Source organism: Tiliqua scincoides, chromosome 3 (assembly GCF_035046505.1).
Source record: "Tiliqua scincoides isolate rTilSci1 chromosome 3, rTilSci1.hap2, whole genome shotgun sequence".
NCBI lineage: Eukaryota > Metazoa > Chordata > Lepidosauria > Squamata > Scincidae > Tiliqua > Tiliqua scincoides.
The window spans coordinates 173,312,736-173,329,900 of NC_089823.1; the positions used below are offsets into that span (position 1 = coordinate 173,312,736).

At 43.9% G+C, this 17,165-nt stretch overlaps 1 protein-coding gene across 2 annotated transcripts in view; it reads left to right on the plus strand.

Moving 5' to 3' along the window:
• CPXM2 (carboxypeptidase X, M14 family member 2) overlaps positions 1-17,165 on the plus strand; it is a 112,340-nt gene that overhangs the window by 39,394 nt on the left and 55,781 nt on the right. For both annotated transcript variants that reach the window (XM_066619003.1, XM_066619002.1), the window contains exons 3-4: positions 5,677-5,786; positions 11,672-11,811. In XM_066619003.1, the coding sequence (XP_066475100.1) occupies positions 5,677-5,786; positions 11,672-11,811 (250 nt within the window). The remainder of the gene's footprint in view (positions 1-5,676; positions 5,787-11,671; positions 11,812-17,165) is intronic.

The following is a 17,165-nucleotide window of genomic DNA, read 5'->3' on the forward strand; positions in this document are numbered from 1 at the left end:
TTTACTTTGCTCCTTCAACCCTGCAGGGGCCACCAGAATGGCTTGCAGCAGACATTAAAATGTAAAAACCAGTACAATAATATTAAAATCAGCATATAAAACAATAAAATACATTTAAGAAAACCATTTTAAACATTGTCCTAAGTTTCCTCCTCACAGGCCCATTGGTGTTTCTATGGCCACTGCAAAGAGGGAGGGACACAATCTGTGGTTCTGGAGGTGTGGATGGCAAATCTTTGCCTTGCTGCCTTCTTTTGTCCTCCTTTGTCTCATTAGGGATATTGAGTCCCAGATATTTGCAGGCATCATTTCCTTCTGGAAAGACTTTTGCAGCCTAATCCTACCTAACTCCCTGCATGGCAATGCAACAGCACCAACGTAGTGTCTGCTGTATCCCACGGGGGAGTTTCGGCATGTTGAGGCCTCCTTGGGGAAGGGAACATTTGTTGGGTCCAGGAAGGGGGTTAGGATTTGGTGGGTTTCCACAAACTGCTCCCTGTGCCAGCTTATCTGCTCTGGCACCCTCCAGAGACTGCGGCAGCACTGATCTACCACTGCAACAGTGGCCTCAGATGGTCTGGTATCAGCATGGTCTTCACATCATCACAGGGCCTTTTACACCAGCAGGACATAGAATTGGCTAATAGGATTGGGCCATTAATCGTAAGCAGGCATAACCATTATGTACACAAAGACATGTAGTGAAGTCTGGTTACTTAGAAAGAAAATCATTTTTTAATCAGAGAGGAACAGAGTTGGCTTCCCTACCCACCATTTTCTGCTCCATTTTGGCCCTCAATGGCTTGTCCATCTTTGGATCCAAAATGCGTAGCTAGCTCCTTCCCCTGCCTCATTCCAATTAGTACAAGAGTCTTCCTCTCTCTCTTGGTCCTATCCGCAGCTCTCCTGTGCCTCTGTATTGCTCCCATTGCTTCTTGAATCCACTCATAATTTGGAAGCTTTGTGTGTATACAGGTTTCAGATGAACAACAACTGTTAGGCAACTTAACCACCAGAGTTGTAATTTGCACAACACATGATCTATTCATCCAAGTCTGCTTTGGTTCCCTCAAAAGCACTGAAGTGATGTGATTGGGAGCAAAGGATATGAATTCACCTGCATTTGGGTTTCAAGTTGTACTGTGAACAGGTAACATGAAATCACTCTTTTCTACATCATATTTATAATGGTTAAAACCATCAGAAAATAGGATGTGGATTGGTTGTTTTAATGTCCTTATTTCCCATTCCATTAGCCTCATATGTTGTATTGCTAAGGCAGAGTTTAGGAGCAGTAGCAATCTCAAAAATGTCAGTTATCCTGCTGTATGTTATCTAATGCTTAACTGAGCCTCTTGAGTCTGAAAACTTGGGTAGGACATCTCATGAGAACAGATTTACGGGAAATTCCTACTATCAACTCTGCCAAAATAACAGAAGTTTAACATTAAATGTGCTTAAAAAAATTGGCATCCACACAGCCAGCTGGAATCTAGAACTGCAAAGGAGCACATTTGAAGACTGATGAGTATCTAGGGTCTAGTTAGACATGTGCTTAATCGTGCAGATTTAATGCTCCCCTCTCTCCCCTCAGAGGCCAGAAAGGCCTCTTCTGAAGGCAACCTGTTCTCTGTGCCACCAATTGTCACCTCCTTTGACTTTGGCTCTTTTTGGGCTTCTTCAGAACCCTCTGAGAACTTGTGGGTTCTTGCAAGAGCTCAGTGGGCTGTGTGAACTGCTGGTCTCTGTACACCACTCTCATATCTCCTCCTTGCCATGCAGAATGCTGCATCTCCTCACCCAGCTCCAGAACAAATGCTTAATCAGATGGGATGCCTCACCAACAAGTGGAGACCAGGACTGTCCCAGGCAGACAGGGACATATGGTCAACTTAGCTTTCCTGTCTGCAAGCACACTTTCTAAAGCATGGGTAGGGAGTGTGCCATTGGAAGGCTGGTGCAGAACTTTGCCCTACAACCCCCTAAAAGTTGGAATGCTACTGTCTCCTTGTGTGAAGGAGAGGAGAGGGGGAGCGTGTGATTTTGAGAGTCATGATTATCAAGCTAAACCATGTTTTTGCATTCTATCTGATCTGGGCCATTGTGAACATAACATGATGTACAGTGTACTAAGGAGGACACACATTCTCCTTCCTCTCTTCCCTGCCAGTAAATTGGGAAAGGCTCTTCAGAGGCGGGCCCTTTGGAAGTCACAGGACCCCAGGTGGTAGGCTTACCTGCTGAAGACTACCTTCCACATGTATTCGGACCCTTGAAACTCTGAGCTAGCATTATAAGTGTGTTATGTAAGTTGGAGATAAATATAGAAATGTCACACTTAGAGAAGTGGATCTGTCCTGAAGGTGGCAGAATGCTGCTGTAGTCATCGCCCACCCCCACCAATTGTCTGTGACTATGAATAAAACAAAGCATTTTGATTGTACAAAATCAGTCTGATTCAGCCTGCATAAAGGCTGTCCGTGGCAATGTTTAAAAACACCAAGTAATCAAACCATATTTTCAATGCAAAAAAAAAAAAGCTGCTTGGAAGAAAAAAAAAAGATACTTTTTGTTGAAAGGGAAGCAGAATATTCAGCAAAATATCCCTATGGAAAATTATCCCTTTTCCCTTAGAAAAAGATATCTCACCACCCAGTTTGGTTGCTATCAATAAAACATACACAGGAGTGGATGATTAGATGAAGTTTTATTAGAAATACTTTACTCACAGTTCATAGATGTTTACAGGCATCTTCTGAAGTGATTAGAGGCCCCTAAGACTTTGGAACAGAGAATCCTAAAGCTGTTCCCTTTGTGTGGAAGGCTGGGGAGAAGGGGTGTGTAGTCTGCCATTATGGAGACACACATCCTTCTCCTGCAATGGTCTGGGAGGAAGAGGGAGAAGGTGGGGAGGAAGGAAGCAGTGTTAAGGACAATATCTCCTGCAAAAACCAGGAGGCAGAGTGAAGAGGTCTCAGGTGACTGGGAAGTATACTGTCCTCCAGAGTCCTGGGGCATTAAGGAGTAGTGAAATGCCAGCTCCAGCTACTGGAGAAGAACTGTGACTTATTGCCAAGAAAGTCCACCAGGGCCACCAGTCCAGAGTGCTGAGAGAAGCACTGTTGTTGCTTCCCATTTTAACTCTCTGTGCCTGCTAGGCCATTCAGGGACCACCGATCTGGGAGACTTCAGCCTAGGAGGGGATCCACTTTGCCTAGCACACAAACCTGGAGTCAGCTCTGAATTCCCTTGTATTTATTCCACCATATCTGTGTCTACTGAAAGACTCAACACTGTTCTTTGGAAAACTTTGTAATTTGAGGAAATCTTCTGTTTCTTTTAAGGAATTGTTGACAGACCTGCTCCACATATGGAACCAATGACTTTGATACTGATTTTAAATAGTTTTTTATTAGCATAGAGTGAAGACACACAGATTTAACTTCTGGCAGTTGACCTTGGTGTATTATGATGCTGTGGTTTCTTTGAACACTGATATGATTTTATTGGTATTTTGACAAAATGATAACTTAATAGCTGGAAGCATATGAACCAGAAACAAATATTTGGGGGGGGGGAGATGTGCAATCATGCTTTTCATTTCCTGACTTGGCCCAAAAACTATGGGAAGAGAGACTGTGAATGGAAGGAGATAAAATGTTTTGTCTGTGGTAAAAATTTTCAATCTAGATATGATTTACAGTGCAATCCTATTCGTGTCTGCTCAGAACTAACTCTCATTATGTTCAGTGATGCTTTTTCCTAAGCACTGGCCTCACTAGGGTTCGCGTCACCTGGTGCTGGATGCCAGCGTGTCACCCCCCATGCAGTGGGTGGGGCAACACCCCAGGTGGTGGGCGTGGTAATGTACCATCACTCTGCCCCCACTGGTTTTTTGGCTGTACCATTTGATAGAACAAAGATAGAACATATTCTGCATGAAATTACACATTGATTGATATATAACATGATGGTATTATTTTTCCAAATTATGATTTTAGTGATTTTGGTCACTAGTGATGTCGCACACACCCCAGGGTGTCAACTTACCAACATCTTATTGCAGCAGTTCTAAAACTTTAAGCACTGGGACCCACTTTTTAGAATGGCAATCTGTCCAAGACCCACCAGAAGTGATGTCATGGTGGAAGTGACATCATCAGGCAAATCAAAATAAATAAGTATAAATAATTAAAGTAAAACAAATAATTAAATAAGCAGAAGCCAGCCCTGTTCCACCAAGTGAATTTGCTCTGTAGCCTGCCTGCTACAAACATCATAAGGTTTTCAGCCCTACCCAGTGCCCAGTTCAATTTAAGAACGTCTGTTTAAACCAGATCACTGTCAGGATCCACTGAGCTTTGCAAGTCTCGTAAAGGTTCACCTTATCAGCTGAAGCCTCTGTTTTGATCCTTTTTAGTGGAGCGGGGGGGGGGGGGGGGAGGCTGCCTTCTGGAGCACTTGTTTAGTTTCAGGTGCATGGGATCAGGACCATTCTGATAGCCTTGCACTCTCCTTCACCTGATCTTCCACACCAGCCAAGGCACATTTTCTTACTCACAAGTAAACTCGACCGTGAGGCTTAGTTTCGCTTTCCATAGGGCTCAATACATTCATCTGCTTGAAGGGAGGGACTTTCTTCTCAGGTGTTTTTGGGGGCTTCATTCATTGGATCAGGACCATTCTGGTGTCACTGGATTCCACTCAGCCTGCCCTTCCCGACAGACTAAGGCAAGTTTGCTTACTCGCGAGTAATTGCGCGATACGGCTCACTTTCACTTTCCATAGGGATCCATGCATTTTTTTGTTCTCCAGCTTTTTGGCCATAACTTTTGATAGAAAGGAGACGTTTCACCCTGGGTTTTTGCATTGCATTCCGCTCGAAATTCTGCATCAAATGGTATATAATATGATGGGGTTACTCCGAACCACTGTGATTTTAGCATGTCACCCCCCTGTGCACGTCACCCGGTGCTGCCTGCACCCCTCACACCTCCCTAGCAACGCCACTGTTCCTAAGAATGTTTAGGATTGCAGCTGATTGTCCAATCCTATCCAACTCACTGCACAGCAATGCGGTGGTTGTGGCGCAGCCTCTTCTGTATCCCATGGGGGAGTTTTGACTGCTGGAGTCCTGCTCGTATGTCTCGTATGTTTTGGCATGCGCAGCTGTTGCTAAAGCCGCCCCCTCGCAGGCCTGATCTACCCTCCCTGCCCATCACTGTTTCATTCTGCCCACCCTTTCTCCCTTCTGTTCTCCCCGTTCCACCCTCCCCACCTCATTTCATCCCTGTGCAGAATTACCTTCTCTGGCAGGTCTTCATGGACGCTCCATCACTTGTGGGAAGGCTCTGGTTGCTACCAGACTGCAGCACTCTGTTTACTTTGGGATTACTGGCAGAGGCACCCTGAGGTCCCTTAATGAGGCACCTTAATGAAGCAATTACTGCAGGTGGAGAACTGGCATAGGGCAGTACAACCCAATCTGTGTGCACCCCAGACTCTCCCACAGCTTCTGAGGGTTACCTCTGCTGGCTTCCACTTTGGAATACCTGTGATTTATTACCATTTACCAATAGAGGAGTTTCCCATTTCTACATCAGAAAATAAGAAACTGTAATTCATTTGCTTTACATTGTTTCTTTCCCTCTCAAAATACAAAATCTTGTTTTCCAGGTTGCCCTCCCCTGGGTCTTGAAACATTAAAAATTACTGACTTCCAGCTCCACGCTTCTACAGTAAAGCGATATGGCCTTGGGGCCCATAGAGCACGGCTGAATATTCAGGTAACCTCATCTTTCTAAGCACTATAGAGTGACTTACAGTGGAATTGTTCTGAAAGTAGAGCAATGAATACTTTTATCTTTTGTCAGCTATAGTGCTGTTATTAACATAGGATGATTTTTACATTATAGTGTTGGTTCTTTTTGTTTCTTTACTTTGAGTGCTCCAGCATTAATATTGTCTAACAGTCAAATCTTCACAAGATTATTTAAAATAAGGAGAATGAAATATATGGAGTGGGAAAGGAAACCCCTCTTTATGTGTAACACAAAGGACCATATAAACTTTGACTCAGTTCAGATGTAATAATGGTAGACTAGGAAAATGGCAAGTGCCCACATGTTCCATCATGTTTCTCCCCTTTTCTCCACCCCTCCTGCACCCAACAGAATTGGATACTTCCCGCTTTGTCAAATCACAGCTTCTTAAACCATAGTTTTCTGTGACATCCAAATTGGGAAACTATGTTTTGAGGGTTCCGTATATATAATTCAAGCTATCAAATCATGGCTAAAAACACAAGTATTTTTCCACTTTGATGAATTATTTTAATCAGAGGGACAAGTCCGTTAGTAAGGTTTTGTTGTTCTTGTCCATCCATGTCCATCTTCTTTCTTTTGTCTCTACAAGTCAAGTGCACAGAGAACAGAATTGAACTCTCCACTACAAATAAACCCAAGTATCAGTATTACAGCCCAATTCTGAGCTGCCCAGGGTGCCCAGGCTTAGCAGCACTGAGAAGGGCTGCCGCTGGATCCTGTGCGCCCCAGGCTACCGCAGGAGGCGCCTCGGGAGAAGGGGACATTAGTCCCCATATCCCAGGTAAAGTAAGCAGCCCCGCAATGGGGCTACTCACTTTACCACCGACCAAAAGGTCGGCAGTAAAGTAAAGGTGCTCATGTAGGGCGCGGAGCCCTCCATGAGCGCCTTGGATCCTGTGGAGCATAGCTGCACGGATCCGCCTCCCACCCTCTCCCTGGCATGCCTCCCTCCCTCCTCTGGCATGCCTCCCCCACCCTCTCTCCACCCCCTGCCAGCCCCCCCCTCCCCGGAATGCCTCCACCCCACCCCCGTTTACCGTACCACAGCTTGGCAGTCTGGGAGACTGCCGAGCCATGGAAACTTGGCAACCGCCCTGCAACCTGCCGGCGCTGGGCTAGCTTGTGCGGGAGCCCGGCGGTGAGGCTTGCAAACGTGCCTTACTGCATGTTTGCGACAGTGCTCAGCAGCACGGAGCCATGCCGCCGAGCTCAGGATTGGGCTCTTAGTTGATAAAATTTCTACATGTGTAATCATTGTACTTTGTCAGGCATTTCTTTAAATTGATTTATTATTCCATTCACATTGTTGGTTTCAATGGAGGACAAAATCCTGGGTCTTTTTTTAGTCATAATCAACTGCTAAAAAAAGATATCCATTATCTTGTTCTAGAATAATGTCCACCATGTCTATATTCTAATTGCTTTTTACTACCATATATCCTTCATTTTTCTGAACCTTAAGCTGTTACTTTCATCATTTTCAACATAAATGCTGTTTTGATCCCATCACTCAGGAACACACCAATAAGTCACACAAGTTTCTAATCCATGGCAGTGCTTAATCATTTGAGTTTACCTGTTTGCTGTTCCCTGTTCAAATGGGACTTATTTTTCTGATACAACTTTATCTGTAATAGGCAGACTCAGGAAAGCTAGAATCACACTCTTCCCTCAGTGTAGCCGCCAGATAACCATTCACTAATCCTACGATTCTGATCAGCCACTCATATGGCCCAGCATGACTGACAGTTTGTATCAATACACAGTTTTGCCCCCCTTTCCTTCATTTGTCAAGTGCTTCTAATTTAATAGCTTTCTGGTCTAAAATCTATAATTTTCAGCTTTTTCAAACAGTGAAACTTTTTAGATTTGTCCTAAGTCCATTTTAACAAGAAGATTAAATTTCAAGATATTGGAGATATTGCAAACTTTTTGTCCTCCTTCCTTATGTTTGCTTTCAGTAGTTATGTCTCTTTGTGTAAACAGAAATCCACTAGTCTTAGAAGCTTGGAAAAGTTTTATGTTGCCCAAACAAGAAATAAAATAGATAAAATTAATTGCATGCAATAAATAAGGCTATAGTGTGTGTGAAAGTAAGGATGAGATTAATCCCTCCAGTTAGGTTCTTTATTAAGTTCAGAAAACCAAAATATTTTCTTTTAAACTTCGAAAATTGCTCAGTATTTTAAAAGCTGAGTGGGAGGCCATATTGGATCCTGTTGTGCCCTAATGGTGTTATTCGGAGTGTAGTGAAGTCTGATCCTTCTGCCAACACATGATCAGACTCCAGCCTCACTTCATCCATTATCCTGCCACAAACATTTTTCTGTCCTTCCTCCTACTCACCTATGTGCCCCCAACTCCCTCCACTTTTTTTCCACTCAGTCCCTCTCTACCCACATACCTGGCTCTGACACCAGCAGTAATAGTAGAAGTAAAAACTCTTTCTGCCTCTGTTGTGGTGCTGCATGTGCACATGTTTGTGGTGCCTTAGACACCAGGTGCAGGTACAGCTGAAAAACAGTTCTCAGGTACTGCTCTGATGGTAGTATATTTTAAGGAAATACAAGTTTCTGTGACATCACTAAATGAAAGTGGTTTGTATAAACTATCTTTGAGTTTGATCTGAAGAGTGTTTCATTATACGATTGTCAGTGAAATTAAAAATCAAATGTATTAACTCTTCAAAAAAGTGACAAAGAGCTCCATGGCATTGTGAAGACTAACAAGTATGCTGTGGCATGTGCTTTTGCAGGCCAGGAACCCCTTTGACAGTTGCATGAAGTGTTATGCTCAGATAACACACACTCTCTTTCTCTCTGGTAAGCTTTGTCACAGCCCCCATATACTCTACAGCAGTGTTTCTCAAACTGTGGGTCAGGATCCATTACAAACGTCACAAGCCAATTTTAGGTGTGTCCCTGTTCATGTCAAAATTTTATCTTTAATACATTAGATTTGATGCTGCTATGGTATGTAACTGCCTGCATTTGGGTAAATGTGACACATCTGTACTTTTAACAGGGTACTATATATTTGCTTTTAACAATGATAGTAAATGGGACTTACTCCTGGATAAATGTGGGTATTACTGCAGCCTAGGATTGTTAAGATCACTCTGCTGTCATGGACAGATCACTTCCTGGTAAGGTTTAGGCTTGTTGCGACTTCCTACCTCCGCAGAGGCGGGGGACCATTTTCTATAGTCCGCCCCTGGAGGCTAATGGATCCTGAAGGTTTCCTGAGGGCTCTGGGGGATTTCCCCACTGCCAAGACTGGCGTCTCATCTGAGGCCCTGGTTGACCTCTGGAATGGGGAAATGACCAGGGCAGTGGATGAGATTGCTCCGGAGCGACCTCTGCCACGTCGCAGACTCGGAGCGGCTCCTTGGTTCACTGAGGAGCTGCGAATGATGAAGCGGTAGGGCAGGCATCTAGAGCGATGGTGGCAGAAAACTTGCGATAAATCTGATCGGACACAGAGTAGAGCTCTTTACAGAGCCTATTTCGTGGCGGTGGTAGCAGCGAAACGATCTTTCTTCTCTGCTACCATTGCATCTGCTGACAACCGTCCGGCAGAGCTGTTCCGTGTGGTGCGGGGCCTCCTCCATCAGGCCCCTCCAGTAGACCAGTCACGGTCAGCCGTTGTGACATGTTTGCACAACATTTTGCAGATAAAATCGATCGTATTCGTCGCAACTTGGATGCCACATTGAAAATGTCTGACGATGTCCCCTTGGCAACTGCTTGTCCAGTGTTGTGGGATTCTTTTCAGCTTGTACAGCCTGAAGATGTGGACAGACTCCTTTGGAGTGTGAGGCCATCTGCCTGCCTGGAGGCAGTGAGGATCTTGGTGGGGGCTAACAAGCTGAAATTAAATCAGGATAAGACAGAGGCTCTCCTGGTTTGGAAATCCTCGATGCAGGTGCTGGACTATTGGCTTGCGCTGAATGGGGTTGCACTCCCCCTGAAGGAGCAGGTCTGCAGCTTGGGGGTCCACCTGGACTCGCAGCTGCTCCTGGATTCCCAGGTGGTGGCTGTGGCTAGGGGGGCCTTCGCTCAGCTTCGGCTTGTGAGCCAGCTGTGGCTGTACTTGGATCGTGTAGACCTGGCCACGGTGATCCATGCCACGGTGACATCGAGGTTAGATTATTGTAACCCGCTCTCTGTGGGGCTGCCCTTGAAGACAGTTCAGTAACTGCAACTAGTGCAGAATGCGGCGGCCCATGTGCTTACTGGAGGTAGGCGGTTTGACTCTGTCAGTCCGCTTCTCCAGCGGCTACACTGGCTGCCCATTTGTTTCTGGGCCCAATTCAAGGTGCTGGTTTTGACCTTTAAAGCCCTGTACTGCTCTGGGCCAGGATATCTTAGAGATCGCCTACTCCCGTACAATCCGGCTCGTCCTCTTAGGTCATCAGAGAAGGCCTTTTTACAAGTGCCGCCGCCTAGGGAGGTACGTGGGGCGGCAGCTAGCAATAGGACCTTCTCAGTAGTGGAACCAACGCTATGGAATTCCCTTCCCCTTGACTTAAGAATGGCTCCCTCTCTTGCGACTTTTCGGCGAGGCCTGAAGACCCTTCTGTTTAAACAAGCCTTCTGAGTTCTCAACCTTTTTAACATCTTTTCAACATCTTTTAATTTTTTACAGGCCTGATTCTTTTATGACTTGCTGCTCTATGCTCTTTTTACCTTTTTACTACTTTTATCTGACTACTGTTTTTATGATATATGTTAATATGCTTTTATCTGTTTTTAAATTATGTTTTTAATCTGTTTTAATCTGTTGTAAGCCGCCTTGAGTCCCTTCGGGGAGAAAGGCGGGGTAAAAATAAAGTTGTTGTTGTTGTTGTTGTTATTATTATTATTAAAAATGTTCCTGTTTGATGATGTCACTTCTGGCCATGACATAACTTCTGGTGAGTCCTGACAGATTCTCATTCTAAAAAGTGGGTCCTCGTGCTAAAAGTTTGAGAACCTCTGCTCTATAACTCTACCTCCCATCGTGTTTACTGTTTTTCTGTGCAGGCAAATGTGGTACTCAAGGAGACATCCTCCCTGTGCTTAGTAATGCACAGGCCTAGCATTCTGGTGCAGGGGGCAATGCTTACCAGTCCACTCTAAGACATACTGTAAGCATAGACAGTAACATTCTAATAGAGTCACTGAACTATCCTGCCACTGGTTTCCGAATGCTTCCTTTTGCATAACAGACTTGATTCTCCGACACTATAGGTGTTTTGATCAAATGAATTGAGTATACTACTATTTTTGGTATTGCTGACCAGGAAACTGTATGCTCAACACACTATATGTGTATGTATTGATGTAGAATGAAAAGTTGAAAATACTCCATTATTTTAAAAGTACTGCAGTTTGCTGTGATAAATTTATTGGCAGTCAATTGAAGATTTTAAAAATCCTTTTCTCTCTGTTTTCAAAAAGGAAGAATTTCATTAGCGTGAAAGAACAGGGAAAAATTCTTAACCTTATCTTTGTACATAAATTAGAGTGATGCATACTAACTATATATAGACAAGAAAAATTCCTTCCACCTGTACATTAATCCAAGTTAATGTAAGAAATGCAAGAAATAATGACTGCAGCTTATACTGTTCTACTCTCATTTGAAGCTCACTTATTTCTAATAGGTGTTTCATCTTCAATCTAGAGAAAACAGCATGGTACTTTCTCAATAAGTCCTATGAGGCTCACAGGATTTACATGATATAGAAATCAATGTATGGGGAAAAGGGAAACTAGAGTGAATGATAACTTCATGTTCTCTGTTTATTTCCTTTAGAAGTGTATCAGTTTGGATGTGTAAAGATGGCTTTGCCTTCTTTTCAGGCAGGTGTTAATGAAAATGATTTTTATGATGGTGCTTGGTGTGCAGGACGGAATGATCCATATCAGTGGATTGAAGTAGACGCTCGGAGGCTCACAAAGTTCACAGGAGTTATTACTCAGGGAAGAAATTCTCTCTGGTTGTGAGTACATTCTTTGCTTACTTTTTAAGGCAAACCAGAAGTTTGGACGAATGTTTTATGTTGTGCAAATGAAGAAAATCAATGTGGCATAGTAAGACCCAATGAAATAAATGTTGTTTACACAATGTCAATAAAATATAATAAGCCTTTTAAATTCATGTTGATCTATCCAGTGGTTCTCAAACTTTTTAGAGCTCCTAGAAGCTGCTGCCTGATTGAGAAATGCCAAGGGGTGTGGCTATAATGGTGATTAGGCAGCAGTGCTCCCCCCCCCCCGTGGTAGCAGCTTGTTTAACCCTTAATGTGCATAGCCTAATCTGCCCTGTCAATTTCGCGAACCACCAAAAATTGGTCATGACCCACTGGTGAGTGCTGGACTCACACTTTAAGAACTGCTGACCTATACTATTTTCCATCTTGTATAGGGGCTCCCAGAATCTGAGAGAGGAAGGCAGATATCTGCTAGCGGATGCTTTTGGCTGGAAGCTGGCTAGTTCAGTTGGGGACTTTCCCATTGATACTTTTCTTTCCATCATGTTGATTGGAACTGGTTTGATACGAGCCTCTGTATCACTGTGGGCCGATTCAGATATTATTTTGGCAATGTGCCACCATGATCATAGATTGCACTGAGGTAGAACTGGGTGGTTTGCCATATATATAGCTCTGTGAAGCATTAAATTCACAATCCAAATTAGGGTAATGCTTTATTGGGACCCACCAAAAAAAAACATAACAAACAGTGAGCTTTTGAGCTCTATAGAACTCAAAAGAGTTCTCTATAGAACGCTTAAGGCAGGAGGTGTCCACTTGTCTATCATCTTCCTCATGAAGAGTTCTTACTATTTGAAAGCTTGCTGTTTCATATTTTCTTCCTTTTGATTAATCCTAATAAAGTATTAACCCTAAATTGGAATGTGGATTATTATTCTAATGTACTAACAACCTAATCCTGAGCTGCCCGGAGCACGGGGCTGCTGTGGCACCAAAATAGCTACCGTGGCATCCTGAGTGCAACTGGGCAGCCTGCAGCGGCTCCTTGGGAAAAGAGGACTTTTGTCCCCTTCCCCTGAGTAAGCGAAGTAGCCCCACAATGGGGTACTCAATTCTGTGGCGGCTCTGGAGCCGGTGCAGTATCAGAGAGTCCCATGGGCCGCACAGTCTGACACAGGGCTCAGGATCCAGTGGAGCTGAGCCCCACTGGTTCCGTCCCCCTCCTGCACTGCTCCCTCCCCTACCATGCCTTCTCCATGCCCTTTCCCTGCCTTCCCCCTGCCTTCCCCCAGCCCAGAATGCCTTCTCCCCACCTCCCTCCACACCCTCACTCACCTCTCTGCCTCCCGGCGGTTCGAGTGACCACTGGGTGCGGAACATGGGCCTAGGGCTGGAGCTGGCCCAGCTTAGGCTCATGCCTGGTTAGCTCCAGCATTGGGCCTGTGGTAAGGGTTTGCAAACATGCTCTATGGCACATTTGTGACAGTGCAAATCTGCGGTACGTCGCCATGCATGGGTCTGGATCAGGCCCTTACATAGCCGTATGTGACTATGTGAAGTGTTAAGTGGATAATAAGCCTTCATTGATGCTTTTATGTTGGGGCTCCTGTACATTTAGATTGAACATGTTTCTTTACTCCAATATCATCCCAATTTAAGAAATATTTGTGGCCCATTTGATTTAAAGTAAAAAAGAAGATTCAGCTTGGTTTCACTGTAATTAGCAGAAAATCTTATCTCATTGAACAACCTTGGCTGGCTTCTGATAGTCAATTTATGTGATTAGGATCCTGGCTGTTCAGCAGGTCGCCCCTCTTAAGAGGGAGAAAGAAATAGTAAGGTTTGCCCTCTGAAGGGGCAAAACAACCAGTCAAATAATTATACTTTCACCTATTCACTAATTGCTCTATACCTCTTTGAAGCAGATTTGGGGAGGAGAGGTCCCTCCCTCTCTCACTCACACACTCAGACACTCACACAAGCATGTGCATGCACAGACATAAGGCAGTCCACAAAGTGGTTTACACAGCTAAACATATAAATAAGTGGTTCCCTGACCCTAAAGGATTCACAATCTAAAAAGAATGCAAAAGTGACACCAGCAATAGCCACTGGAAGAGACACCATGCTGGGGTGAAAGGGGACAATTCTCCCTCTTATTGGTTCCACTTCCCAAATTTGTAAAATGTTTAAATCTGTGTGGTTGTGCTTTCCTTTTTGTTCACGTATTTCTCAATGTTGTGATTTCTGCCATGTGAAAAGCACTGATGGTAACACAAAAATCAGCAGGCAGTTTTAATTAGCACCTGCATTATTCATTGCAACCTACTCCGATGTGATTAGTTAAGCAAGAGCAACCTTAAGTGGCCTTGCCTGTTGGGTGCTTCTACCTTTCTACTTGAGATGTGTGTTCGTGCAGCAGCAAATGTGGGGGTCTGAATCAGCCAAGTTGGCCAGAATAAGCATTACTTAGAACCACTTGAATTCGGAAGACTTGATTTGCATTATAATTCAGTGCCCACTTTGTACGGATTGGCTGTTAACGTCTTTTGAAAAATCTGTCCTTAAGTGCCACATTGGAGCTGGAGGGGTAGTCAGTAATTTTGTAAATCTGGCTTCTTATTTGAATACTCAAGTAGGCATGGGCCTTTTCTATGCACCTGGCTTGATTTGATGTGAGCAGGTTGTTCTTCACTCTGTACCAAAATTAGAGAGAGAACTGGATTTCATCCAAACATTGTCCAAGCCACATATATTCAGCATTGGGTTGGGGGATGAAAGTTTGGAGTTCAGGAAAATATGTAAACTTGCATACTTTGAAAAGAACACACACCTGTGTTACTAGTTTCTTTTCAATTCAGCAACAGGCTTACTGCCAAGGACTAGCCCATATTCATTTGTGACCGGAATTCATTTTCCACTGAGGCACTTAATGCTTGCTGGTGGATCCATAAGGTTTCTAATCAATTTCATTGTGACCACATGCCCAAAAAAAAAAAAAAAAAACACCTTTCCATCTGGAAGGTTGGCTTGACAAAGCCAGCTGAGGAAAGGAACCACTAATGAGAACCAGATAGGTACATTGTGGACAGCCGCAATGATAAAATTGGCAGCTTCTTATAACAATAGTTTGTTATTTGTATCCAATTTTAGATGCATCAACTTTGTAAGGTGTGGGGTGAAACTCTGTGGGGAGATGGCAGAAACGGGGGTGGGGTTGGTGGCAGGAAGAAGTGGATCCAGTGGCAGTGGCGTGTACTGGATCATAAGAACAGCCCTACTGGATCAGGCCATGGGCCCATCTAGTCCAGTTTCCTGTATCTCACAGTGGCCCACCAATTACCCCAGGAAGCACACAAGACAACAAGAGACCTGCATCCTCTATCCTATCTCCCCCATTTGGAAGTTCCCTGCCCCTTTCTTCTTGAACTTGCACTAAAGAGCTGTTACAGTTTTGATGAGACCTGTTGATGAATGGGAGGCTTACGGATGGGCAAGGGGAAATAATTTCCTTTTCCCCTCCGAAGCCTTTCCCCCCCACTGGATACCGTCCACAGCTTTTTGGTGCGGCTGCATCAGTGGGGGGGGGGGGGGAGAATGATAGACCTGTTAATGGTATCACTACCTAGGAAAATCAGGAATATGAATATTTTTTCATTGCTTAAAATGACCAATTTTGTAGTGCCACACATTCATTCAAATTCTGGTATATATTTTTAATGTCATCTGTCCATGCATAATACACAAGTTCCTGACTACTACCAAATTAAAGTATTAGAAAATTCCAGCCTGCCCCAATAACTTTGTTTGGTTTGATTCAAAGCTTTCTAGTTGTAAATGTTAGGAAGGTTATGATTAAGCTAGAAACCTGTTCTTTTGGGCATTTTAGAATTTTTGTTCTTTTTAATGGGTTTGCATAATGCGATTAAATTGGATTTTTGTGGCAATGAAAGAACAGTTCCATCTGCGGGAGCTGCATACATTATTGAGAGCATTCCAGTGGACTTTCCATTGAATAATCTCTAATATTGCCACAGCTTCAGTCTTGACCCTCTGCTGAACAGGACCTGTCAGTCATGTGGAATTGCATTAAAGTGCGAGGTCACACGGTGATAGGGACAAATTCTTCAGGTACTTTAGGGATTAGAGCTAGTCTGACAAACTCATTTAAATTGAAGTTTTGCTGCTAGAAATGTTGCATTTAAACTATAATACTTTAAAACATAAACCAATGTTTAGAAGTTACTGAACACAGAAGTGAAGCTGGATTGTGGCCTCTCTGGGTCACTGATTTCACCCCTACACACATTTAGGAGTAGCTTATATACAAACTGTACACACATATATAGGCTCTATCTACTTGTCTGTGTGAAGAATGACATCTGGACTCTGCTATATGCTTTAATATAAGGATAAGCATCTTGTGGTGTGTTGGTCACATCTGGCCCACAAAGCAACTTCTTCATTTGGTCCTTGAAATGTTTTAAAACATTTGCTCAGAGTTTCACTAGTGGAGAAAAAAAAGGAAAGAAAAGCAATGTGTGTCATCATAAGATAGTCATGATAAAGAAGACTAGTTATAACTAATAAGCACCATTGAAATCAATAGGACAAAATAATAATGTCTAAGGTCAATTAATTTCAATGGGACGTGACCAAATGGCCCAATCCTATCTGGGCCTTGCAATGACAGAACTCAAGCTTCATCAGGGCATGGCCCAGGCTACTGATATACCAGCTGCTACAACAACATGTGGGTCAAGGCCACCAGTGCAAAGGGCTGGCAGCCCTATGTGCATGCCAACAGAATACTAAATCCCCACCACAGCAGATAGGTTGGGCAGGAGGTCTGGTCTAGAGGGTAGAGCCTCCATTTGCCTGAAGATTAACATCCACAAGGTCGCCAGTTCGAGGCCACCGGCACCGTGCGACCTTGAAGCAGCTGGCAAGCTGCAGCTGAGCTGTTCCATCTGCTCAGAGCGTGGGGAGGATGGAGGCCAGAATGTTAAACCAGATCGGAGTGTAACACCTTGAATGTGGTGGTTCTTGAAAGAGAGAACCTTCTTTCAATTTGTAAAAATCCCTGCGTGGATTTAATCAGCCTGCCTGTGTAAACCGCCTTGAATAAAGTCTTGAATAAAGACCAAGAAAGGCGGTATATAAATACTGTATATTATATTATATATTATATTATTGATGATGGCAGCATTCCAGTGGAGGATTGAAGTGGGAATCAGACCAGGCTGCAGTCATGTCAAGGGTGGGCTGGGGATGGATATTGATGGCAACAGTGGTTTTATCCATCACCTGCTTGCCTGACTGTGAGCCTTACTTAGCTACTGGCTGAACCATTAAGATGC